At 44.7% G+C, this 26,751-nt stretch overlaps 1 protein-coding gene across 1 annotated transcript in view; it reads left to right on the top strand.

The window, feature by feature from the left end:
- The window catches only part of nhej1 (nonhomologous end-joining factor 1), a 303,495-nt gene that overhangs the window by 32,715 nt on the left and 244,029 nt on the right, over nt 1-26,751 (top strand). The window contains exon 4 of the mRNA XM_072579950.1: nt 17,907-18,045. Coding sequence (XP_072436051.1) covers nt 17,907-18,045 — 139 coding nt within the window. The remainder of the gene's footprint in view (nt 1-17,906; nt 18,046-26,751) is intronic.

Genomic DNA, 26,751 nt, shown 5'->3' with positions numbered 1-26,751 from the left:
CTTGTTAGCCCAAACCTGGATATTGTTCAGATCTTGTTGCAATATCTGAGGAGTCACAAATGGTCCAGAACGTTATGCATTGACAAACATCCCCACTTCTGACCTTATGATGTACGAAAGGTCATTGAGGAAGCAGCTGAAGATGGTTGGGCCTACGACACTACCCTGAGGAGTTCCTGAAGAGATGTCCTGGAGCTCAGATGACTGACCTCCAACAACCACAACTATCCTTCTATGTGCCAGGTATGACACCAACCAGCAGAGAGTTTGACCTGACACTCATTGATTCCAGTTTTGCTAGGGCTCCTTGATGTCGCAATTGGTCAAATGTGGCCTTGATATTTAGCTCTTTTGTCCATGTTTGAACCAAGCCTGTAATGAGGTCAGGAGCTGAGTGGCCCTGGCAGAACCCAAATTGGGCATCACTGAGCAGGTTATTGCTGAGCAGATGCTGCTTGATAGCTCTGTTGGATGACTCCTTCCATCACTTTACTGATGACCGATAGTAGACCGATGGTGCGGTAATTGGCCGGGTTGGATTTGTCCTGTAGAGGATATATCTGGCCAATTTTCCATATTGTTGGGTAGATGCTGGTATTGTACTGGAACAGCTTGAGTAGGGGAGTGGCAAGTTCTGGAGCACAAGTCTTCTTCAGCACTGCAGCTGGGATGTTGACAGGGCCCATAGCCTTGGTAGTATCCGGTCCTCTAACTGTTTCTTGATATTATGTGGAGTGAATGGAATTGTCGGAAGACTGGTATCTGTAATGCTGGGGACTGCTGGAGGAGGCCAAGATGGGTCAACCACTTGCACTCCTGGTTGAAGATTGCTGTGAATGCTTCAGCCTTACATTTTGTATTGATGCACTGGGCTCTTCCATTGTTGAGGATGGAGATATTTGTGGAACCTCCTCTTCCATGACTGGATGTGGCAGGACTGCAGAGCTTACATCTGATCAGTTGGTTTTAGCATTACTGATCACTTGCTGTTTATGCTGTTTGGCAAGTAGTGCTGTTTGGTAGCTTCACCAGGTTGGCACCCCATCTTCAGGTATGCCTGGTGCTGCTCCTGGCATGCCCTCCTGCACTCTGTATTGAACCAGGATTGATCCCCTGGCTTCATTAACAGCAGCAAAATTGTACTCGAGCGCAACCTGTAACCTCATGGCCCAGCATATTCCCCACTTAGCCATTACCATCAGGCTAGGGTTGAAAGATATGATGCTGGAAAAGCACAGCAGGTCAGGCAGCATCCGAGGAGCAGAAGAATGGATGTTTCAGACATAAGCCCTTCGTCAGGAACCTAAAGCCATGTGAGTTCGTGGGGGCTGGAGTCAATGTTGAGGACTCCCAGGGTATTCTAATCTCAACTATATCTCACTGTGCTGCCACCTCGACTGCCTCTGTCCTGCCGGTGGAACAGAACATATCTAGGGGTGGTCTTGGTGGTGTCTAGGGCATGGCCTGTAAGGTGAGATGAGGAATTTCATCCTTCAGAGGGTTGTGAGTCTTTGGAACCTCTTGCCCCAGAGAGCTGTGGGGCAGAATCCTTGAATCTGTTTGAGGATGAGATCGATTCTTGATCAATTGGGGAATCAGAGAAAGGCCAGGAAAGTGGATCTGAGGACTGTCAGATCAGCCATGATCTTATTGGAGCAGGCTCGAGGGACCAAATGGCTTGCTCCTGTTTCTTCTGGTGCTCTTGTGAGTGAGGATCTGGAATGTGCTGTTTGAGTGTGTGGCAGAGGCAAGTTCAATCGTGGCTTTCCGTCAAACTTCGCACGGCTGGCATTCGTTTCAAGAGGGCTGGAATACAAGAGCAGAGAGGTACTTCTGAGGCTGTGGCCACATTAGGAATATGGTGAGCGGTTTTGAGCCCTGTATCTAAGGAAGGATGTACTGCCATTGGAGAGGGTCCAAGGAGCTTAACGAGAATTATCCCAGGGGATGAAAGGCTTGTCATATCAGAAGTGGTTGAGGCCTCTGGGTCTGTACTCCATGGAGTTTAGAAGGATGAGAGGAGACTTAATTGAAACTTGGGAGGCCTGGTTAGAGTGGACTTTGAGAGGATGTTTCCACCAGTAGGAGAGACTAGGACTCGAGGGCACAGCCTCCGAATGAAGGGATGACCCTTTAGAACTGAGATGAGGAGGAATTTCTTCAGCCAGAGGGTAGTGAAACTGTGGAACACAGAAGGCTGTGAGGCCAAGTCAATGAGTGTATTTAAGACATAGATTCTTGATTAGTAAGGGGAAAAGGTAGGAGAATGAGGTTGAATCAGCTGTGGTCAAATGGCGGAGCAGAGTTGATGGTCCGAATGGCCTAATTCTGCTGCTATATTTTCTGGTCTTATAGGCTAGTGTGAATGCGGGTGGGTGGGGTGTATAGAGGACTGACATTACCTCCTTATGGTTTATGACCATTCCACTGGTTGAAATCTTTCTCGGTTCAGACACCCCTCGGCTATGCAGGCTTGCCCACTGATGCCATCAATAATCACTGTCTACGCAAATATATTGGGGCAAGGGGCATGGGGGAAATCTATGAACCATTATGGAAAAACCAACAGAATGTGAGCTGATCCTGTGGCATTTTATTTGTTTTTGTAATGTGTTTTTCGATGGCGATATTCACGCTTTTGAGTCTGTGTATAAATGGGATAAAACATCCAGAAGCAATTTTAGAATGTGCTACTTTTGAACAGGTTGACTTGTTTGGAATTAAAAGTGAACTGTGAGCAGTAGGTTTAGAAAGGTGGTGTTTGTACAAATAAACATAAATTGGAATAACCAGCTGTTTGTTTCAAGCTTAGCTGGAGGGTGAGGCACACTGGCTTTTACTTTTACCTTGGGCAGGCATGGGGAATAAAATCATTTGTCGTCTTTGCAAAGGTACCGATCACTAAACTGATCTCTGCACTGATGGCCTCTAGCAATGGGAATCTAGGGTGATTTAATGAGTAGCTCTCATTAACACAGATCAAGTACACGTTCAGGAGAGGAGGCTATGGCGTGTGGCATGGCATTGGGCTAGTAATCCAGAGACTCGAGTAAGTCTGTGGGCACAGGTTCGAGTTCCACCATTACACTGCTGGCAGAAATCAGGGCCATTGGCTTTGTACTACCCTAACTCTAAAGACGCTTGACTCTGTTCTTAAGACACTTGGGTGTCATTCTCAAATGTTGAAAATGCTTGATGCCTAAGACATTTCCATTCTGGCCTCTCGGTTTCACAGGTTTTTTTGATTTGTACATGGGATATGGGCAATGCTGGCTGGTTGGTATTTATTGCCCATCTCTGGTTGCCCTTGAGAAGGTGGTAGTGAGCTGCCTTCTTGAACTTTGCGATCTATGTGCTGTAGGTTGACCCACAATGCCTGTGGGGGGGATGCAAATTTCAGTATTTCGACTGGGTGTCATTGAAGGAATGATGATCCATTTCCAAGTCAGGATGGTGACTGACTTGGAGGGGAACTTGAAAATAGTGGTGTCCCCATATCAGTACTGCTTTTGTCGTTCCAGATGCAAATGGTCATGGGTTTGGAACGTGCTGTCTAAGGATCCTTGGTGAATTTCTTGGAGATAGTACATACTGCTGCTCATGGAGGGAATGGTTATAGATGTGCCACTGAGGGAAGCTGCTTTGTCCTGGATGGTCATAGAGTCATTCATGCATACATCCTTTGGTCCAAATAGTCCATGCCTGAAACAAAACAAAAATTGCTGGAAAACCTCAGCAGGTCTGGCAGCATCTATGGAGAGAAATCAGAGTTAATGTTTTGAGTCCAGTGACCCTTCCTCAGAATTAGTTCATGCCTGTCAAACTTCTTGAGTGTTGTTGGAGCTGCACCCATCCAGGTAAGTGGGGAGTATTCCCTCACATTCCTCACTTGTGTCTTGTAGATTGTGGACAGGCTTTGGGGAGTCAGCAGGTGAGTTACTGTCCACACCATTCCTAGCCTCTGACCTGCTTTTGTAGCTACTGTGTTTATGTGACGAGTCCAGTTGAGCTTGTGATCAATGGTATCCCTAAGGACAGTGAGAGTGGGGGATTTAGTGATGGAGACACTATTGAGTGTGAAGGTGTGGTGATTAGATTATCTTTTATTGCCTGAGCATTTGTATGGTGTTAATGTTTTGCGTGTTGAGATCCAACTTGTGAGTGTTGAACTTGGCTTTCAGATTGTCTGTGGTGTATATTCCTGTGCTCATATAGCTGTGGGATTCTATATTTGGGATTCCTCTGTCCGAAACCCATGTCCAACACAGCAAAGCTGAGCTCTGATGAGCATGTGTTTGATGCCAGGTAGGTAACACTTTGCAAAAACCTTGGCATACTTTGTGCTGCTTTTGTTACAGGTACTTCTCAGATAGTGAAGACTGGATGTCCCTTTGTTGCTTTATGTGATGCCTGTAGTTAAAAATCGCACCACACCAGGTTATAGTCCAACAGGTTCATTTGGAATCACCTGATGAAGACAACCACCCGATGAAGAAGCAGCTGTCTGAAAGCTAGTGCTTCTAAATAAACCTGTTGGACAATATCCTGGTGTTGTGTGATTTTTAACTTTGTCCACCCCAGTCCAACACCAACACCTCCAAATCATGATACCTGTAGGTATCACACTCGTAAGAAGTGCATGTATGAAATGAGCTGCCAGAGGAAGTAGGAAGGGTTTAGAAAGATATGGACCAAATGGGACTAAATTAAATTAGAATGCCTGGTTAGAATTGGACAGAAGGGTCTGATTCTGTGCTGTACAGTAGACCCAGAGTGGGGACTCCCTGGTTACAGTAGGCCCAGAGTGGGGACTCCCTGGTTACAGTAGGCCCAGAGTGGGGACTCCCTGGTTACAGTAGGCCCAGAGTGGGGACTCCCTGGTTACAGTAGACCCAGAGTGGGGACTCCCTGGTTACAGTAGACCCAGAGTGGGGACTCCCTGGTTACAGTAGACCCAGAGTGGGGACTCCCTGGTTACAGTAGACCCAGAGTGGGGACTCCCTGGTTACAGTAGACCCAGAGGGGGGGACTCCCTGGTTACAGTAGACCCAGAGGGGGGGACTCCCTGGTTACAGTAGACCCAGAGGGGGGGACTCCCTGGTTACAGTAGACCCAGAGGGGGGACTCCCTGGTTACAGTAGACCCAGAGGGGGGACTCCCTGGTTACAGTAGACCCAGAGGGGGGACTCCCTGGTTACAGTAGACCCAGAGGGGGGACTCCCTGGTTACAGTAGACCCAGAGGGGGGACTCCCTGGTTACTGTAGTCCCAGAGTGGGGTCTCGCTGGTTACTGTAGACCCAGCGTGTTTTTCTCTCTATTCTTTTATGGGATGTTAGGTGTAATTGGTAGTTGTTGCCCATCCTCATTATGCTTGGATTGAATGGTTTGCTGAGTTGGCCACATTGCTGTGGGTTTGAAGTCATATGTAGGCCAGATCAAGTAAGGATGGCAGACTTTCTTCTGCAAATGACTTTTTGTGAGCCAAGTGCATTTGTACAATTGTTGGGAGTTCTCATGGCCACCATTATTGAGATTAATTTATAATTCCAGATTTATGAATTGGGTTCAAATCTGCCATCCGCCATATTTCAACTTGTGTCCCTCGAGCATTATCTGGTTTGCGAATCTAGGGACATTACCACAATACCGCCGTCTCCCATTAAGGCTTCAAATTCTCGTCAAATGGTGAACTTCATTTTGCCAGGTGATGGTGGAGTTTTGTACTGAGTGTAGTATTCGTGGAGAGAATGCCGAAGAGGATGTGTTGTTGATAATGACCGTGAGGTCTTGCGAGTATATGACCAGGGGTGGGTTGATACAAAATCCCTGTCTTGTTAAGATTTATTGCGAGGCCTAAGTGATATGAGGCTAGGGCAAAGCGATCAACAAGACACTAAATGGCCTCTAGAGTATATGTTATGAAGCCTAAAACAGAGTTCACCGACCAGCTGTTTATTAGCCTTTGTGCAAGTTTTCAGTCTTCGCAAGTTGAAAAGGTTGCTGTTTGACCTGAATTGAATTCTTCACCTCTCAATATTCTCTTCAGAAGACATGACAGAGAAGTTCGGAATCATGAGGTGCTTTGTTTAGGGGAGATGGGGAAAGACTGGTCCTTGATCCTTCCACCAATGGGGGAAACAAAAGGCATTGTTTTAGGGTATTGGCAAAAGAAGCAATGGCAACACAAGCAAAGTGTATTTTTATGCAGTCATCGTTTATAACCTGGAATGCACAACCCTTGGGTGTGGTGGAGTCAGATTTTGTTGTGATTTTGGAAAGGGAATTGATAAGCCCCTGATTGGAAAGAAAATGCAGGGCGTGGGAAAAGGGCTGGGAGAGTGAGACTAGCTACATTTCTTTCGCAGAGAACTGGACTGTGCTCAACAGAGCAAATGTCATCCCTCAGTGCTGTAAGCTGTTCAATCATTCAGAGGTTATAGAGTAATCTTAAATTGTCTCTGTGTTGAGCCCAGGCGGCTGCGAAGTATCAAATGGAATATTGAGGTATTGTTCCTTTTGTTTCATTGAAATGTTGTAGGAGGCTGAGGACAGGGGAATCAGAGTGAGGATGCAAAGACCATTGGAATGTTGAACATAAGGGTCAGGAGTAGGCCATTCAGGCCCTCCGGCCTACTCTGTCATTCTATAAGGTCATGACTGATCTGTCTGTGACTCCTCTTTTATGTCAACTCCTCAGAGCCCTCAGTTCCTCTATTCCAAAAATCTTTTGACCTCCTTGAATACTTTCAGTGATCTAGCCTCTCAAACTCTCTGGGCCAGAGAATTCCAGCCATTCCATACTTTCCGACTGAAGATATTCTCAGTTGAAGTAAGTGTTATTCTGTAACTATGACCCTAGTTCAAGATTCCACACTAGTGGAGACATCTTCTTAACAACTATCCTGTCAAGCCCCTTAGAATCTGGTGTGTTTCAGTATGATCATGCCTCTCATTATTCTAAACTCAGAGGAATTAAGGCATACCCTATTCAGCCGTCAATAAGTCAATTGAACCCTCAATAAGTCAATCCCTTTGTCCAGGAATCAGCCTTACGAAGCTCTATTCAGCTGTTTCCAAACTGTACACAGTACTCCAGGTGTGACCTCCCCAACACCCTGTACAGGAAATATTTAGTTGTTTTGCTTCTGCTTTTTGTTACTTGTCAATGAGTTTTCTAGAGCAGCTGGTGACCAAATACTGAACAGCAACAGGCTACGGTTATTGTCTCATCTGTAGTAGCAGTACACGTGATAGTGAATTGACATGCAGGAGGATTTAGGCACAGTTCTTGAGTGTGCAGGAGCATGGCAGATGGAATGTAATGAGGAAAAATGTGAGGTTATCCACCTTGAGCAGAGAATACTAATGGATCTTCACCCCACCATGTCTGCATAGGTAGGAAAAGCAGATGTACAGAGTATTTCTTAAACAGAGGTTCGAAAGTGTACAAGAAAGATCTAGGTATCCCCATCAAATAAGTCACTGAAAACCAACGTGAAAGTGGAACAAACAATTAAGAATGTTAATGTTAACTTTTATTGCAAGAAAACTTTCATACAATACTGTTAGGCCTTGCTTCAGTTGTACAGAGGAGAAAGTGAGGACTGCAGATCAGAGTCGAGAGTGTAGTCCTTTGGTTGTAAAACTCCCGATCTTGGATTGTAAAAACCATACAGTAGCTCAATAGAACAAAATTCAGACTTGCTGAAAAACGAGACATGCCATTAAACCTTTTGTCTTGCATTGATCAGGCTAAATACAAGAATGTCAAATTCATAGTGAACAGCAATATATGCTGCGTGTGAAAGGGTTGGTTGGAAAATGATCCTGATTGAAAGACAGCAGATCTGGTGCTAGTTGGCTGCTTGAAAGTCTTTGGTTTGCTGCTGGCATACGCCTGGCTGTGATAATGGAAATGGTAACTTCCCTGTGCTCTGGAGTACAATCTAATGCTAAATGTATGACCATCTACACTTATACAGCACCTCTTAATGACTGAACCCTCCCAGATTCCTTCACAAGGACACAGTCAGACAAAAAAAATTACCAAGCACCACCCCACTCCTCTCTACCACACGCTATAATGCCCAAGATGCTTGTTCAAAGAGATCAGTTTAAAGATTGTCTTGGAAATGGAGGGCAGAGATTGAGAGGTGATGAGGTTGCAAGAAAGAGTTGCAGGTTCCACGGCTTGAGTCTGAGGAAACTGAAGGCATGGCCATCAGTCATGGAAAGATGAGGAATACCAAAGAGGATCAACTTGTTGACTTAGAATAGAATCAAATTAAATCCCTATAGTGTGGAAACAGGCCATTTGGCCCAACAAGTCCACACTGCCCCTATGAAGAGTAACCCATGCAGGCCCGTTCCCCTACCCTATTACTCTACATTTACCATGACTAATGCATCTAACCTACACATCTCTGAACGCTATATGGGCAATTTAGCCTGGCCAATTCACCTAACATGCACGTCTGTGGACTGTGGGAGGAAACTAAAGCACCCAGAGGAAACCCACGCAGACACTGGGAGAGTGTGCAAACTCAGTCGCCCAAAGCGGGAATTGAACTCGGGTCCCTGGCACTGTGAGGCAGCAGTGCTAGCCACCATGCCACCCCAGTTGTAAAGGAACAATTGCTTTTCAAGACCCAAGTAACCCAAAGTACAAGAGCAAGTAGGTGTTTTATTCGCGAAGGAATGGATGGCTACATTAAATGAGCCCCAAAGTAACTTTGCAGTCAACTGTTTTCCTCAGTGCTGTACCAGGTGCAATTAAACCCAACTCTCAACCTCATCAACCATGTTCAAAATTAAATGATAGATGTCTAAGTAGCCAAGTGCAGCTCCTAAGCTTACTTGAGGCAAGTGGCTTCCCACAAACTCAAAACATTTTAAAGCCACCAAAGCACTTCTGAGGTGTTGCTGTTGTCATGTAGGAAATGCAACAGCCAGTTTGCGCACAGGAGAATCCCACAATGTGATAGCGATCAGATCAAAATTTTTTTAAAAAGAGCCAATGGATTGAGGGATAAATATTGATTTATGCATCTGGCAAACTCCTAGATAAAAGCAACATAAAATCCTTCGTATTCATCTGAGAGGGCTGACAGTGCTCTGGTGTAAAAATCTCATACAAGTCTCTGTCAGTGCAGCACTCCCTCAGCATGGCATTGGCCTGGACCTTGAGTCCGAGTCTCTGGAATCGGACTTGAACCCACAAACCTCTGACTCAGAGGCGAGAGAGTTACCCACCAAGCCACGGCCAACACTGTTGGTCAACATTGAGGGAGATCGGTGGCAAGATATTAACTTGCGGCGACGCCTTTGAGGAGGAGGCGTGTTGTACCATTGGCTGTGTTTCATCCAGACTCGTGTGGTCATTGAGGCCCCGGAGACTGACCACATCCAACAGAAAGATTGCAGCCGACGCTGGTTTTTGAGGAACCTGGGACTGAAGTGACCAAATACTAAAAAATGTGAAACTTCATGTTATTTGATTTTGAGAGTCTTTTATAAACCTCAGTTTATTTGCTGCCAAAAACCTCATAATTATTCATTCTCATCGGCCAGCTGCACCTTGCTTCACATTTATGTATTTTGTTTTATAAGCATGCTAGTGAGTGATTTCATGTTACGGTGTCTGAACACTGTTCCACTTCTCCTCAAAAGCAAAATACTGAAGATACTGAAAATCTGAAATAAGAGCCAGAAAAAGGCTGGAGAAACTCAGCAGGTCAGGCTGCATCTTGCTGGGGGAGAGAGTGTGAAACTGAGTTAACATTTTAGGCCAATGACCTGTCATCAGAAGTGAAGAAAAGTCATCTGACTGAAATATGAGGCAGAGGGCAGCATGGTGGCTCAGTGGTTAGCACTGCTGCCTCACAGCACCAGGGACCTGGGTTCGATTCCAGCCTCGGGCAACTGTCTGTGTGGAGTTTGCACATTCTCCCCGCGTCTGCGTGGGTTTCCTCCGGGTGCTCCAGTTTCCTCCCACAGTCCAAAGAGGTACAGGTTAGGGTGGATTGGCCATGCTAAATTGCCCAAAGTGTTCGGGGATGTGTGGCTTACGTACATTAGTCAGGGGTAAATGTAGAGTAATAGGGTAGAGGAATGGGGTCTGGGTGGGTTACTCTTTGGGGGGTCGGTGTGCACTTATTGGACCTGTTTCCACACTGTAGGGATTCTGTGATTAGCTCTGTTTCTCTCCACAGTTTCTGCCTAGCCGGCTGATTTTCTCCAGTTTGTTTTTGCTCCTATTCTGCTTCTAGAAAATTCTGATTCTCTCTCTCATGACCCAACATCACTATGTTACGCCGCTCATTAAAAATTGACTCTCTTTGATTTTGTCTGCTTTTGTTATCTTAGCTTCTTTTGGAAAATGTTGTCTTGTAGAAAATCGTCCAATCCCTACAGTGAAGAAAGAGGCCATTCTGTCCATCGAGTCCACACCAATCCTCTGAAGAACAACCTCCCAAGAACCAGCTCCCACCTTGTTCCCATAACCCCACATTTGTAACGGCTAACCCACCCAGCCTACATATCCCAGGACACTGTGGGCAATTTAGCGTGGCCAATCCACCTAACCTGCGCATCTTTGAACTGTGGGAGGAAATCGGAGCACCCAGTGGAAACTCAAGCAGACACTGGCATAATATGCAAACTCAACATGGATGGTGGAATTATACCCAAGGCGCTTACACTGAGAGGCAGCAGTGCTAAGCACTGAGCCACTATGCTGTGCAAGAAAATACCCGGATACCAGGATATGATTTGCACTAAATCGTGAGTAGACTATTTGCCCATTTGGAGCATCGCAGTACTTGGACAGCCTGACAGGGGAAGTATTTTTAGGAGAAAGCGAGGACTGCAGATGCTGAAGAAGTCAGACTTCTAAATGTGTGGCGCTGGAAAAGCAAAGCAGGTCAGGAACATCCGAGGAGCAGGAGTGTCGACATTTCGGGCATAAACCCTTCATCAGGAAGTATCTTTCTCCAGGATAACCATATCCCAGCAAAACAAAAGCCATATCTCCAACATACTGAGGCCTAGAACAGCAGCTGTACTTATGATCACATTTTAAATCAGCTAAATCGGTGCACACCAAAGATGGCATTTCCAACCTTTCTTTACCCGCCTAGCTAATTTCCACATTAAACATATTCTGTGCAGCATGACTGATAATGTCGAAAGCAGATGAAATAGTATCACCAGAAATCCAGTTGTAAGTTACATTTGATGCATCATGACTGTCTCTGTTTCTGGAGGAGTGAATGCTTGTGGATATGGTGCCAATCAAGTGGCACTTTTGGCCTGGATGTTGACAAGCCTCTTGAATGTTGTAGGAGCTGTACTCATCCAAGCAAGTGGGGATTATTCCATCACACTCCTGATGTGTCTTATAGATGGTAGACAGGCTTTGGGAGGTCAGGAGGTGAGTTACTCCTGATAGTATTTCTAGCTTCTGCTGTGCTGTTGTTAGTCACTGTATTTAAGTGGTGTGTCCAGTTGAGTGTCTGGTTAATGATAACCCCCAGGATCTTGCTGGTATGGTATTCAGTGACGGTAACAACATTGAATGCTAAGGGGCAGCAATTAGAATGTCTCTTATTGGAGATGGTCATAGCCTGAGATTTGTGCGATGTGAATGTTACTTGCCACTTGTCTAGATCTTGAATATGGACTGTTTCAGCATCTGAAGAATCTTGAATATTGCTAAACATTGTGCAATCATCAGCAAACACCCTCACTTCCGACCTTATGATGGCAGGAAGGTCATTGAAGCAGCTAAAGATAGTTCAACCTAGGACACTATCCTCCATAGATGTGCTGGAGCTGAGCTGACTGACCTTCAACAACTACAACCATCTTCCTATGTGTCAGGTATGACTCCAACCAGCGGAGTGTTTATCCTTGATACCCATTAATTTCAGTTTTGCTATGGCTCCTTGATGCCACACTTAGTCAAATGGGGCCTTTGTGTCAAGAACTGTCCCTCTCCCCTCCCCTCTGGAATCCAGCTCTTTTGTCCATGTTTGAACCAAGGCTGTAATGAGGTCAGGAGCTGAGTGACCCTGGGGGAACCTAAACTGGGCATCACTGAGCAGGTTATTGCTGAGCAGGTACTGCTTGATAGCTCTGTTGATGACATCTTCCATCACACTACTGATGGCTGAGAGTAGACTGATGGGGCGGTAGTTGGCCAGGTTGAATTTGTCCTGCTTTTTGTATTCGGGACATACCTGGGCAACTTTTCACATTGTCAGGTAGATGTCAGTGTTGTAACTGTACTGGACCACCTTGATATCATGTGGCGTGAATGGAATTAGCTGAAGATTGGCATCTGTGTTGCTGGGGACCACTGGAGGAGGCCAAGATGGATCATCCAATTGGCATTTCTGGCTGAAAATACTTGAGTTACCTTTTGCACTGATGTGCTGGGCTCTTCCATCAAAGAATGTGGGGACATTTGTTGAATCTTCTCTTTTGAGTGACTTGTTTAAGCATCCACCACCATTTACAACTGGATATAACCATACTGCAGAGATTAGATCTAATACATTAGTGGGATTGCTTAGCTCCAGCTATTACTTGCTGCTTATGGTATTTGACATGCAAGCAGTCCTTCTTTGGTAGCTTCATCAGGTATACTTGGTGCTACTCCTGGTATGCCCTCCTGCACTCTCCATTGAACCAGGGTTGATCCCCTGGCTTGATGGTAATGGTTGAGTGGGAGTAATGCCAGGCCATGAGGTTGCAGATTGTGGTGGAAAGTAAGTCTGCTACTGTTGATGGCTCACAGCACCTCATGGAGGCCTATTCTTTCGATGCTAGATCTGATCAAAATCTATCCCATTTAGCACAGTGATAGTGCCACACAACAAGATGGAAGGTATTGTCAATGTGAAGATGGGACTTTGTTTCCACAAGGACTGTCATGAAAATTTAGCTGGCAGATTGGTGATGTAGAAGTCAGGTATGTTTTTCTCTCTAGTTGGCTCCCTCACCATCTGCTGCAGACGTAGTCTGACAGCTATGTCCTTTAGGACCCAACCAGCTCAGCCAGTCTTGTACATTTTGAGTCCCCACCACTCTGCATTCCCTCAAGTGTTGTTCAACATACAGGAGTGCTGATTCATCAACTGAGATAGGGTGGTACATGGCTTCAGGTTAAACATGGGTAAGAAAACCTCCTGCTGATTGCCATGAGAATTTCATCAGGTTTGGAGTCCATATTAAGAACTCCCAGGGAAACTCCCTCTCAACTGTTTACTATTGGGCTGCAATCTTTGCTGGGTCTGTGCTGCTGCTCAGACAGGACATACCCCAGGATGGTGATGGTGGTGTCTGGGACATATTTTCTGTCAGGTATGATTCCGTGAGTATGACTGTGTCAGCCTGTTGCTTGACTAGTCTGTGTGATAGCTCTCCAAACTTTGGCATGAGTTCCCATATGTTAGTAAGGAGGACTTTGCAGGGTCAACAGGATTGTCTTTTCTGGTTCCTCGGTCACTGCTAAGCTGAGACTGCGTAACAATTGATATAACTGAGTGGCTTGCTAGGCCATTGCTGTGGGTCTGGAGTCACATGTAGGTCAGACCAGGTGACGGTGATGAGATTTCCTTCCCTAAAGTATATTGGTGAGCCGTGTGGGTTTTTCTGACAATTGACAATTGTTTCATGGTTATCAATAGATTCTAAATTCCAAGTTTTTTTTGTTGAATTTGAATTCCACCAGCTGCTGTGGGAAGATTTGAGCCCCGCCCCCCCCCCCCCCCCCCCGTTTCTGGGTTAATAGTCCTGCAATAATACCACTGGGCCATCCCCTCCCATAACGATTGGTTGTTTATTGTAAATGACTAGAATGTATCTGCAAATTGAACAAGTGTGAACCATTGGAATTTGACTCTACTAGTTGAAGTCTAACCCCCTTACAAACTCCCCTGCTCCATACAGAAGCAAACCTGTGTGTTGTGGGTGGAGGGGAAGACAGAGAAAGCAGTTCAATGGTTTCTGTGCATGGGGCTTGTTGAGATGATCTCATTCGAATTAGAATACCTTTTATTGACATGTGTGCTCAAGTACAGGAGTACATGGAAAGGTTTTACAAATTTGTCTCTCGTGGGTACCATATTTGGTACAAAATACCTAGCTATAAAACTAAGATACAAAAAGAGGAATAAAAAAAAAGTAGTTGCATTACTTTGATTATACAATGATTCATCGTATAAATTAGAAATGTGACCGTTAAAAGGATAGACATTACTATCACACATGTTCTGATCGCCCATGTCAGACCCCAGTTCAACAACTGTCCCTGCTCTGCTCCTAGACTCCAGTATGCTCCGCACTGGGTCATAGCTGCTCCAAGGTACGTTTTCTTCCATACTCAATTCCCTGTGCAGGCCTTCACTCAGAATCTCTATTCCCACGCACTGGCACCTGCTCTTGGACTCAGTTCCCCCGTGCTGGCTCCCACTCTAGGATTTGCTTCCCTGCGCTGGTTCCTGCTCCGGGACTCAATTCCCCCTGTTCGGGACTCAATTTCCCCGCTCCGGGAGTCGATTTCCCCGCTCTGGGACTCAATTTCCCTGCTCCGGGAGTCGATATTTTCCCCCCCCGCTCCAGAACTCGATCCCCCCCCTGGCTCCAGGACTCGATTTCCCCGCTCGGGACTCGATCCCCCCTGCTCCGGGGTTCGATTCCACCCCCCCCCCCCCCCCCCCCCCGCGCCGGAACTCGTTTCCCTCTGCTCTGGACCCTGCTCTGGAACTCGATTCCCCCACTCTGGGACTCTATTCCCTCGCACCAGCCTCTGCTCTGGGACTCGATTCCTCCTCTCTGTGAATTTTATGCCTCACTAGAAAGGAGGAAAACAACAACAAACTGCCATTCCTAGATGTCACAGTAGAGCGAACAGCCAATGGGCAACTTCAAACAAGTGTCTACAGGAAGACCACACATACGGACCAAATACTGAACTACAGAAGCAATCATCCCAACACCCACAAACGAAACTACATCAGAACATCATTTTAATGAGCCAACACACACTGCAGAGCAGAGGAACTACGCAGAGCAGAGGAAAATCACCTATACAGTGTATTCAAAATGAACGAGTACCCGATGAATACAGTCCGCCAATTTCTCAGCAATAAATCCAAACAAGCAGACAAAACGCATCCAGAAACCCTAGCCACTCTCCTCTACATCAAAGACATCTCGGAAATTATTGCCAGACTACTCAGACCCTTTGACATCACGGTAGCCCACAAACCCACCAACACACTAAAACAGCAGCTAATGAACTTGAAAGATCCTATACAGACAACAAAAAAAAACCTAATGGTCATTTAGAAAATACCAAGCAAAAACTGTAACAAACACTCCATTGGATAAACAAGCAGAAAACTAGCCACCAGGATACATGAACATCAACTAGCCACAAAATGACATGACCCACTCTCACTAGTATCCTTACATACAGATAAGGAAGGACACCACTTCGACTGGGACAACACATCCATCCTAGGACAAGCCGAACAGAGACATGCATGAGAATTCCTAGAAGCATGGCATTCCAACCAGAACTCGATCAACAAACACATTGACTTTGACCCCATTTATCACCCCCTGAGAAAAAGAACAGGAAATGATATCACCAGAGGAAATGACGTCACTACAGGAAAGGCATCACCAACTGAAGGAAACACAAATATATAACTAGAAAGCAGGAAACACCAGCAGTACTTCTTCCAGAAGCTCACTGAGGATATTACCTAGTAGGGTGACGAAACGTCTGAAAATGAACCTTCCAGCTCAGTGAGCAAGCCTACATCCAGAACCTCAACTGAGCTACAAATCTTCTCAAAGCTTGCTAATGTATAATTTTCATAACAATTGGCACTGCGGGATGCTGAAATGCATTAATACACCTTACAATGACATTTTAATTTAAATGTTCTCTAAACTTCTTTGGAAATTCTGAGTTATCTTGTAGTATCCCATCTGAGACTATCTTATTTTCATTGTAGTGTCATACAGCATGAAAACAGACCCTTTGGCCCAACACGTCTGCGCTGACCAGATTTCCTAAGTGGAACTTGTCCTATTTGCCTGCGCTTATCCTTTGAAATCCTTTCCTATCCATGAAGCTGTCCATTGTCTTTTAAATGTTGTAATTATATCCACCTCTACCACTTCCTCTAGCAGCATGTTCCATAATTGCATCACCCTCTGTATGAAAACGATGTCCCGAGGGACCTTTTAAATCTCTTTCCCTCTCATCTTAAACATAAGCCCTCAAGTTTTGGACTCCCCTACCCTGGGAGAAAGACCTTGGCTATTCACCTTATCTATGTCCCTCATGACTTTATAAACCTGCCCACAGTCACCTCTCAGCCTCCAAAGCTCCAGGGGATAAAGCTCCAGCCTCTCCTTATAACTCACACTTTCCTGTCTGTAAAACATCTGTTTTGTTTTGTTCAAATTTTGTTTATCAAGAGAGTACTTGGGTGTATGATTATCGAAGATCCAGTCCAAGTGGCACAGTGGCTCATTGCCTCACAGCACCAGGGACCTGGGTTCGATTCTCGTCTCAAGTGACTGTCTGTGTGGAATTTGAAGGGCTTTTGCCCGAAACGTCAATTTCGCTGCTGGTTGGATGCTGCCTGAACTGCTGTGCTCTTCTAGCACCACTAATCCAGTATTTGGTTTTCAGTATCTGCAGTCATTGTTTTTACCTGTGTGGAATTTGCACATTCTCCCCGTTGGTGCTCCGATTTTCTCCCAAGGTCCAAAGATATGCAGGTTGGGTTGATTTGCCATGCTAAATTGCCCCTGGTGTCCAGGAAGGTGCAGGGTTACAGGGAAAGGATAGTTTGGATGGGACGGGGTGTGATGCTCTTTGGAGGGGCAGTGTGGACTCAATGGGCCGAATGGCCTGCCTCCACCCTGTAAGGATTCAATGTATCATCAGCACTGGGGTGAGGGGTAATTGTTTTAAGTGGAAATGTAAGCTCAGTGGTAAACAACAAACAATCTCTGTTAAACCATTCTTGTCTGGTGTGTTCTTCACAAATTGACTTCGGGATCCCCAAACAGCAATGTGATGACCACATAACCTTCCTGCAGTGTTGATTACAGGTAGTTAATACACCAGAAATAACTCCATTGCTGCTATTCCAAACAGTGGCTGTGCCATCTTGTCTGTTCACCTAAAAGCAATTAAATATCTCACCTAAAAGGTTGTACTGCTGTTAATTTTTATGCTCATGTTCTGGAGTTTCTGAACCTCTGACTCAGAGGTAAAAGTGTAACCAACTGAGTGACGTCTGACACCGAAAACACAGAGGAAACATTGACATGTCCCAACTATTGTGCTCCATAATGAAGAAATGCCTTTTAAACTCACTACCTTAAAACAGATCACCCCTCAAAGAACAGAGAGACTTTGTATGCCAAGGGTTACTTGAACAAAAATATATTGGCTGTTTCTTTATCGTCACTAGTTCAAAGTTCTGGAACTCCTTACCTCACTGTTCTTTGGGATATCTCGACCATATGAGACTGCAGTGCTTCAAGATGGTGTCCCTCAACCACCTTTCTGAGAGGTGACTTCAATAGTAATAAGTGTTGTCTTGCCACTGGTACTTCTATCCCAAGAGGAAAGCTGAGGGAAATGGGACTAACTAGGAACAGTTCTACGAGAACCAGGATTGGTCTAATGGGATGAATGGCCTACATTGTGCTTCAGTTCTGTTAATGTTAATGAGGAATGTAACAAGTTTTCAAAAAATTTGAACAATTCTGCACTGGGCATCATTGCACCATGTTTGGCTCTTACATGGTCAGATAACGTTGATAGACTTGTAATGTTACCCCTTTCATCCCTCTGTGCCACCTCTAGGTATCTCATCATATGATCTGCCCATTGCTGAATATGATGCAGGCTTTGCACAGACAGACTCTGGACCTGATGATGCTTTTGGAAAGGAAAGATGCAGAGATTCTCGACTATAAGGAAAACGGTGCTACGTTGAGTAGAGGTGAGGATCTTCTGATTATCAGTCGCAAGATCTGATTTCTCACACTGAATAAACATGGATAAAATTGAAGAGATAGGGAAGAAGCCTGTAGACTATTCCAAAGTGCCTTATTTAACTACTTTTTAAAGCATAGCTGTTGTAACGTGGGAAATGTGGTAAGTGGCAGCCAGTTTACACCAGCAAGCCCCCACAACTAACAATGTAATAATGACCAGATAATTTTTTTTTAGGCTCCTTTTGCTAATGAATAAATATTGGTTCAGGACATTGGAGAGAATGGTCTCAGTGTACTTCAAAATATGGTTATTGCATCTTTTGTAAGCACACAAGAGATCAGACATTGGCTTGGTTTAAATTCCCATCACAAGTATTACTTGATGCAAAAGCAATTTTGTTGTGAGGTGTCAGTCAAAATAGTGTACTCCAGTCCTGGCACAGGACTTGAAGCAGCTACCTTGTGAGTGAGAGTGGAGAGTGCCTCCAGCGATGTGCCTGTACTGGCTGTGACATGCGTGAAAAGGAAAGATGTCGCCAACTCATTTACAAAGACCAAACTCTCCCATTATCCTCTCGCTCCAGTGTCAAATAAAACACTTCTGTGATTGCCTCCCGAATGCGTGATGCTAATGAACTTGGTCAGAGCTGGCACAGTTACCTGAGGGTAGCTTGGGGTGGGGGGGATGGTGCTGGTTGCTGGCAGTTTGCTATCATATAGTCCACTCTGGTGGTATGTGCGGATGTCAACTGAGAATTAATTTGGTTGAATTACGGGGCCCAGCCCTTCACCTCCATAATTGATTGGCACCCCATCCTCCATCTTCAACACTCACTCCCTTCACCACTGACACACAGTGACAGCAGTGTATACCATCTACAAGAAACACTGCAGTAACTCGCCCAGGTTCCTCTAAATCCCTAATTTCGACCATCTAGAAGGACAAGGGCAGTAAGTGCATGGGAGCTCTAGCCCTTCAAGCTCCTCTTCAATTTGAACCATGTTGCTCTTCCTTTACTGCCCCGGTTCAAAATTCTGGAACTCCCTTCCAAGCTGCACTGTTGGTGTTTCTACTCCCCAGGGACTGCAGCTGTTTAAGGAAGCAGCTCCCCACTGTCTTCTCCAAGGCTATTAGAGATGGGCACTAAACACTGACCTCGTCAGTATCATAGATTCCCTACAGTGTGGAAACAGGCCCTTCGGCCCAACAAGTCCACACTGACCCTCTGAAGTGTAACCCATCCAGACCCATTCCCCCTACCCTACATTTGCTGCTGACTAATGCAGCTAACCTACACATCCTTGAATACTATAGACAATTTAGTATGGCCAGCTCACCTAACCTGCCAATCTTTGGACTGTGGGAGGAATCCGGAGCACCCGGAGTTTACCCATGCAGACACTGGGAGAATGTGCAAACTCCACATAGACAGTTACCCGAGGCTGGAATCGAACCCGGGTCCCTGGCACTGTGAGGCAGCAGTGCTAACCACTGAGCCACCATGCCATCCCAAGTAACACCCACATCCTTTGAGTGAACAAAAAAATAAATGGCACCATCAGCTCAATTGTAAGCAATCTGTTATCTGAGTTAGAAGCCTGTGTATTTAGGTCTCATGCCGAATTCGTAAGGACATTATCCAGGCTGGCTATTCCAGCCCCAGGCCTGAGGGGGTGCTGCACTATCAGAGGTGCCATCTTTCAGATCCCACATGAAACCAAGGCCTGACCTGCCTCATGGATGGTGCCGAAGATCACATGGACATTATTTTGAAGAAGAACAGCAGATTTATCTCCAGTGACAAACACCGAGAATGCTAGAGAAACTCGAATTCTTGACTACTGATATTTACACAAATGATCTGGCCGTTATTACCTTGCTGTCTATGTGCAGATGGGCAGCATGTTTCTCACATTACACTAATGAGGACATTGAGGAGTACTTCATTGTGCACTTTGGGACAGCTTGTGGCTGTGATAAGTGCTACAAAAATACCAGGTTTCCTACTTTGCAGATATTTGCAGTAAAAATTGAAGAACAATGTGTCAAGCAGAATACCTGATATCACTACTTGCGGGAGTTAAAATATTTTTTCTTTTCGGGTTTGCAAGATATTTGAAGGGAGGTGGGGAGTTTTGTAGATTTAGGTTCTATTTAATTGCAATAGGTGGCCTCAAACTCTGAAGTGGGTGCAGAACAATTGGGCTGGGGCTAAAGTACATACAACAGCTGTCATGTTGTCTCTTACTGAGTCCCCTGTGGAATGGTTACTTCCCTGTGAAGTGGAGAGGAATTGCTGCTGTGATGCTGGTGTTATTGTCATTGCAAATGAAGCAGCTCCTTATCTACTTGTTCCTTCAGTAGAATTGAACCATGACTTGAGCTAGTTCATCATGTAAAATCATTCCAGTTTATGGGCTAGATCTTGCTAATGTCTGGTATAAAGTCATCGGGATCGAAAGCACAGAAAAAAGGGTGTTCGGCCCATTGTGTCAAAAACAACCATCTAACTATTCTAATCCCATTTGTACCCCACCCAGACTGACTCCCCACTATCCTATCCTTGCATTTTCCATGGCTAATTCATCTAGCCTGCACATACCTTGACACTATGGGATAATTTAGCATGGCCAATCCACCCTAACCTGCACACCTTTGGACTGTGGGAGAACACTAGAGCACCCGGAGGAAACTTGGGCAGACATGGGGAGAATGTGCAAACACGATGCAGTCAGTCACCCGAGGGTAGAATCAAACCCGGGTCCCCGATGTAGTGAGACAGCAGTTTTAACCACTGAGCCACCATGCTAACGTATTATTGTAACGTGTAACCGCCGTTGATTGTTGTTAAAGCTTATCTGGTTCACTAATGTCTGACAGGGAAGGAAATCTGACATCCTTATCTGGTCTGGCCTACACTGGGCCCACAGCAATGTAGTTGACTCTTAACATCCCTCTGGCCCAGTGAGTGATGCCCATGCTCCATGAACGAGAATAATTTTTAAAAAATCTATGGATCCAGCCAATCCTTTAGGACTCAGAGGAGGAGAAATGTCTTCACTCAAATTTTCGGGATTCTCTACCCTCAGAGGGTTATAATATCAGACCGTTGAATGTTTTTGAGGCTGAGCTAGACAATTTTGATTCTTAGAGGATCAAGGGATTTGAAAGTGTGCAGCAAGTTGACCTCAAATCAGACGGCCGTATGGCATACTGCTCCTATTTGTTTTGTTTTAACGTAATCTAATTTCTGTTGTAAAGAATTGGTAAGGACTTCTGATACCCTGGTGAAAGAGGTGACCAATAGTCTTATCTCCTTAATGAAACTATACTTAAGGATTGAAAAACAAATAGAGGGATGGCAAAGAAACAAGTAAAGTGGATTAGAGCCAACATTCACACAGTTAGGTACAGAATGAAAAATAAAGAGAGATAAAGATTGGATTAAGAGAGAAAGAAGTCAGGAACATTTTTTTAAAAATCTCTAGGAATAACAGAGGCTGCTCCATTCTCTGCAAAACAATCACTGTCCATCCCACCAGAATCTCCCCCTTTTCCCAATGGGCCCAAGATTGGTACTAGGTAATCATAGGCGAAAGTGAGCACTGCGGATGCTAGAGGTTAGAGTCGAAAAGCACAGCAGGTCAGGCAGCATTCGAGGAGCAGGAAAGTCGACGTTTTGGGCAAAAGCCCTTCTTCAGGAATGAAGGGCTTTTGCCTGAAACGCCGATTTTCCTGCTCTTTGGCTGCTGCCTGACCTGCTGTATTTTTCCAACGCGACACCCTCGACACTAGGTAATCATGCTGATCTGAAGAGCTGGTGCAGGCACAATGAGCTGAATAGCCTCCAGGCACACCATAACAGTTCTGTGATTCTGTGCATTATGTACGCATAGGAATGAGATTGAACAATTTAAATTGTTTTCTTCCTGGGTCAACTGAATTGATTAGCATTGCATTCTTATTATTAGAAGAGCCCTCATGCTGTTAATGAAGAGTCTAGCTTTTTGTGTCCCACTCTTGTCCATGCTTAATGTGCTTCATTCTAAATTGACCTTCAGCTGTCTGGGCTGAAGCTCTAAAATTTCTCCTTAAATCTCTGCAAGCTTTCAGACATTTCCTGAAACTGATCTCGCTGACCAAACTTTTCGCTCACCTGCCCTAATATCGCCTGTGGTTGGGCATCAAATATTGTTCGATGATCGGTCTACAATGGCAAAGGCGCTCTGTAAATGCAAGGTTTTGTTGTTGAGTGGGCATTCTCCACCCTCATAACCCACATGTAACAGCGTCTCTGTGGTTGCAGACTGGGTCAAGTATTCCTGGCACTTGATGACTCAGTCTTCACATATGAGTAATTTAGCCAAGTCTTCAAGCAATGTTTTCTTAATTGAATTTTTCTGAAGACATAACAAAAAACTGACTGAACCCAGCAAGTGCCGCAGCCTGGAGATCATGCTATTTATTCACCATGAAGGAACTGCTTCAACTTTGTTATACCTTGTCTGACAGATTTTATGGAGGTAATCAAAATTACAATGGTTTCTGATGAGAGTAAATAAGGAAAAACTGCTTCCACTGGTGGTTGACTCAGTAACCATAGGATACACAGATTTAAGATAATTGGCAAGATAAAACATAGGTGAAACTAATTTTTTTTATACACGGTAAGCAGTTATATTCTGGAATGGTCTTCCTGGAATATGGTGGAAGCAGATTCAGTAATAACTTTAAAAGGGAAATTGGATTAATGTGTGAATAAGCTAAACTTGCAAAGCACTGAGGAGGACAGGGTGGTATGGGACTAATTTGAAAGATAGCTCTTTTAAAGACACAATGGCCCAGGCACGATGGGCTGAATGGTCTCCTTCTGTGCGGTGTGGTTTTTGAATTAATGAGATGAGAGGCTGTGTGATGGATGTGAGGGAGTTAGATCAAGTCGAATCATGTTTCACCATTAGTCGGTTCTTGAGTGAGTGCAGCCTCCTCTAGTAGCCATCATTTGGTAACCTTGCTCTGAATCCATGAGATAATCTTCTTGACAACGGAAGATGGTGCAGTGGGCACTGTTGTTCAAAAAATTTACACATTCTCATTTTGGCTTTGAAATTCCAGCATGGCCCTCCCTTCCACTTAATTCCTGCTCCAGCTCCATAGACCTCCAAGATCTCTACATTCCTTTTATTCTGGCTTCTTTCTCATCCCCCAGTTTATGCCATTGGTGCCTCCATCTATAGCTACTTGAACCCTGAGGATATTAAGCCTAAATCTTTCCACTTCTTTCTCTACTCCTTCAAACCTCTTTGGCCAAGCTTTGAGCACACGTCCCACTATCTTCTCCTGTGGTAAGGTCTTGGGTTTTGTTTGACGAAAGCTCCTTTGTAGTCTTGGTACATTGTACCATTTTAAAGTGATCTGTAAGTACAAGTTAAGACTTGAAGATAAGGCATCTCTTGTGAAACTGTTGAGGGCTGTCATATTGTATGAGCTATAATTGGCTCAATGCTGACCCTGGCTGATGCAAAATGTAAAGTCCTTCAGTTGTACAAATCTGAATGCAACTATATTACATAGTCATACATGGGATACCCAGCACAGATATATGCCACGTGATTCCAGCAGTCCATGTCGTTGTTTATGTTCCATTTGAGCCTCCTTCCAATCATTTTTCCTCTAAATCTACCAACATAAACCTTCTTTCCCTCTCATATACTTATCATGCCTCCTCTTAAACGCATCTGTGTTATTTACTTCTTCGACTCCCTACATGAGTGCATTCCACATTTTCACCACTCTGAGGGCAAAGACAAGATTTTCTTTTCTGATTTCCCTACTGCACTTCTTGGGGATTATCTTGTATTGCCTCTGGCTGTTGTCTTTCCACAGAATTCACTCTGCCATGTTCCCTCAGGATTTTGAATGTTGCCTTCTGTGTTCTTTTTGTGAAAACCTTTCACGATTTATAAAGAAGCTCTATCTCTACATAAGACTTATCAGCAGCTGCAGGTCAGTTGGCCTTTCTCTCTATCATCAATAAGATCACTGCTGATCTGGTTGTGATCTGAATTTCACTTTCCTGTCTACACCACCAACTTCCTCCATAACCCCCTCATCTGTCAAAAATCTAACTGAACCTTGAATAAGATCTATGGTCCAGCCATCACTGTTTTCTGGGGAAGAGAATGACCCTCTAAGAAAAAAAAACCCTCATCTTTGTTTGAAAAGCAAGACCTCTCGTTATGTATGATTAAACTGCGTCTCCCAATTCTAGTGTCTTAAACTTTTCCCTGACCAGTCTTCTCAGGATTTTTAAAATTTTTCAATAAGACACAAATGTTGAGAGTACCCATATTCATCTTTTCCTGATCAGTTTATTCCCACATTATCAGTTATCTTTGCTGATTCAGCTATAATTCTGTACTAGAAATTTCTCTAGTGAATTCTTGTCTGCTCAGACTACATTTCTTCCATCTAAGGATTTTGTTTCAATTGTCCAAAATTTGTAGATTTTCTTGTTTCCTTAATAAAAAAAAGTTAGCAATAGTTCATCGCCCTTCTGACATACGTCTCCTCCTGAACTGGCAGGATCTTTAGTTTAAAGTTATCATCTTTGTTTTAAATCTGTGACTTCTCCCTTTTCCAGCTCTATAACTTCCTTCAGCCCCACAATCCTCCAAGATCCCGGCTGTCCTCTGATTCCGACTTCTTGAGCATGCCTGATTTTAATCACTCTGCGATACTTGCTGTGCCTTCATTTCCTTGGGCTCACAACACAGAACGTCCCTTCTTAAAACTCTCCAGCTGTCTCTCTCGCTCTTTAAGGTGTTATTAAAATCTAACCTCATTGAGAATTATTTTGGTCACCGCTCCTGATATCTGCATGTGTGACTTGAGGTCAAATTGCGTTTGGTTGCACTTCTGTGAAGGGCTTACTGACGTTCGGCTATGACAAAGGTGCTATATAAATGCAGGTTGGCTTTGTAAACGAAAGAACAGCTTGCTGTGGAAGGCTCTGTGCTGTTTCTCAGTACATCGCAGTTCTTATAAGAGAGAGTGTGTCTCTGCCTTTTCACAAGAGCAAACTCAAACTGTTATATATCTGATTAGGCTTCATATCCCTTTATTTGTTTTTCCTGCCTTTCAGTTGGTTTTAAATCCATGTCTATATTTTTGTTTAAATGCCGAGTGATTTTTGTTCTCATCGTCGAAGCTCTTTGTTCGGCTTGACGTAAGGCGAACTGGAGAGTGCACCCATTTAAAAAAAACCTGACTGGTGACCTCGGTGAGTTTGTGACTGGATTGTGATCAAACTGGCTTTGTCTCACCGGACATTGGATTAGTCTAGAAAGTGAGCCTGGTGGGAACTTTCTCTCTGCTGTGAGACCACAACGTTTGGTGCACACTAGGGAATATTGCTATCCGGTTCACAATGCCCCTACTCCACTAGCCCCATATTCCGCCATCCTCGCTCCCCCCCCAACCCCACCAAACATTCCTCCCTCTCCTAAGTAGTGATAGTGCTCTGTCATTAGAAAGTTAGATTTATCTAACTGCCAACATTATGAGCAGGATTTTGTGTTTCCCTTTGGAATGGGGTGGGCTGGAGAAAACAGATAAAACTTGAGGGTTTGAGCTATAAGGAGAGGCTGAATAGGCTGGGGCTATTTTCCTCTGAGTGTCTGAGGCTGAGAGGTGACCTTATAAAGGTTTATAAAATCATGAGGGGCATGGATACGATAAATAGTCAACATCTTTTCCCCTTGGTACGGGATGCGGCACAGTGGCTCAGTGGTTAGCACTGCTGCCTCACAGTGCCAGGGACCTGGGTTCAATTCCCGCCTCGGGTGGCTCTGCGTGGGTTTCCTCCAGCTGCTCCGGTTTCCTCCCACAACCCAAATGTACCGGTTAGATGATTTGGCCATGTTAAATTGCTCATAGTGTAGTTAGTGTTAAATATAGGAACTAGAGTAGGGGGGATGGGTCTGGGTGGGTTACTCTTCGGAGGGTCAGTGTGGGCCGAAGTGCCTATTTCCACATTGTAGGGATTCCATGATTCATGCTGGGAGACCCAAACTAGAGGGCATAGGTGTAAGGTGAGAGGGGAAAGATTTAAAAGGGACCTAAGTGGCTGCTTTTTCATGCAAAGGGTGGCTTGTGTATGGAATTATCTGGATTAGTGGTGCTGGAAGAGCACAGCAGTTCAGGCAGCATCCAACAAGCAACGAAATCGACGTTTCGGGCAAAAGCCCTTCATCAGGAATTATCTGGCAGAGGAAGTGGTGGAGGCTGGTACAATTACAACATTTAACAGGCATCTGGATGGGTATATGAATAGGAAAGGTTTATCGGGATCTGAGCCAAATGCTGGCAAATGGGACTCAGTTAATTTAGGGTATCTGGTCGGCATGGATGAGTTGAACCAAAGGGTTTGTTGCTGTGCTGTATGTCTCTGTGACTATGATTGGATAGCTAGTCCACCAGCGTCTCACGTTGATCCCCATCAAAAAAGGCCACATTCAAATAAATAAATAAACAAGCATTCCTTAGGTTTGCCAGCAGAGACATTTAGGTGTTCCAGCACAGAATCAGGATAGCCAATGGAATGCTGTCCTTTATCATGAGAATTGATGTTTTGCTTCAATTATACAGGGGACCACATGTGAGATCACCTCTTGACTACTGTGTTCTCCAGCAGAAAGGAAGGATCTAG

The sequence above is a fragment of the Chiloscyllium punctatum genome, chromosome 10 (assembly GCF_047496795.1).
Source record: "Chiloscyllium punctatum isolate Juve2018m chromosome 10, sChiPun1.3, whole genome shotgun sequence".
NCBI lineage: Eukaryota > Metazoa > Chordata > Chondrichthyes > Orectolobiformes > Hemiscylliidae > Chiloscyllium > Chiloscyllium punctatum.
The sequence above is the reverse complement of the archived record's forward strand: the minus strand, read 5'-3'. Positions and strand labels throughout refer to the sequence as shown.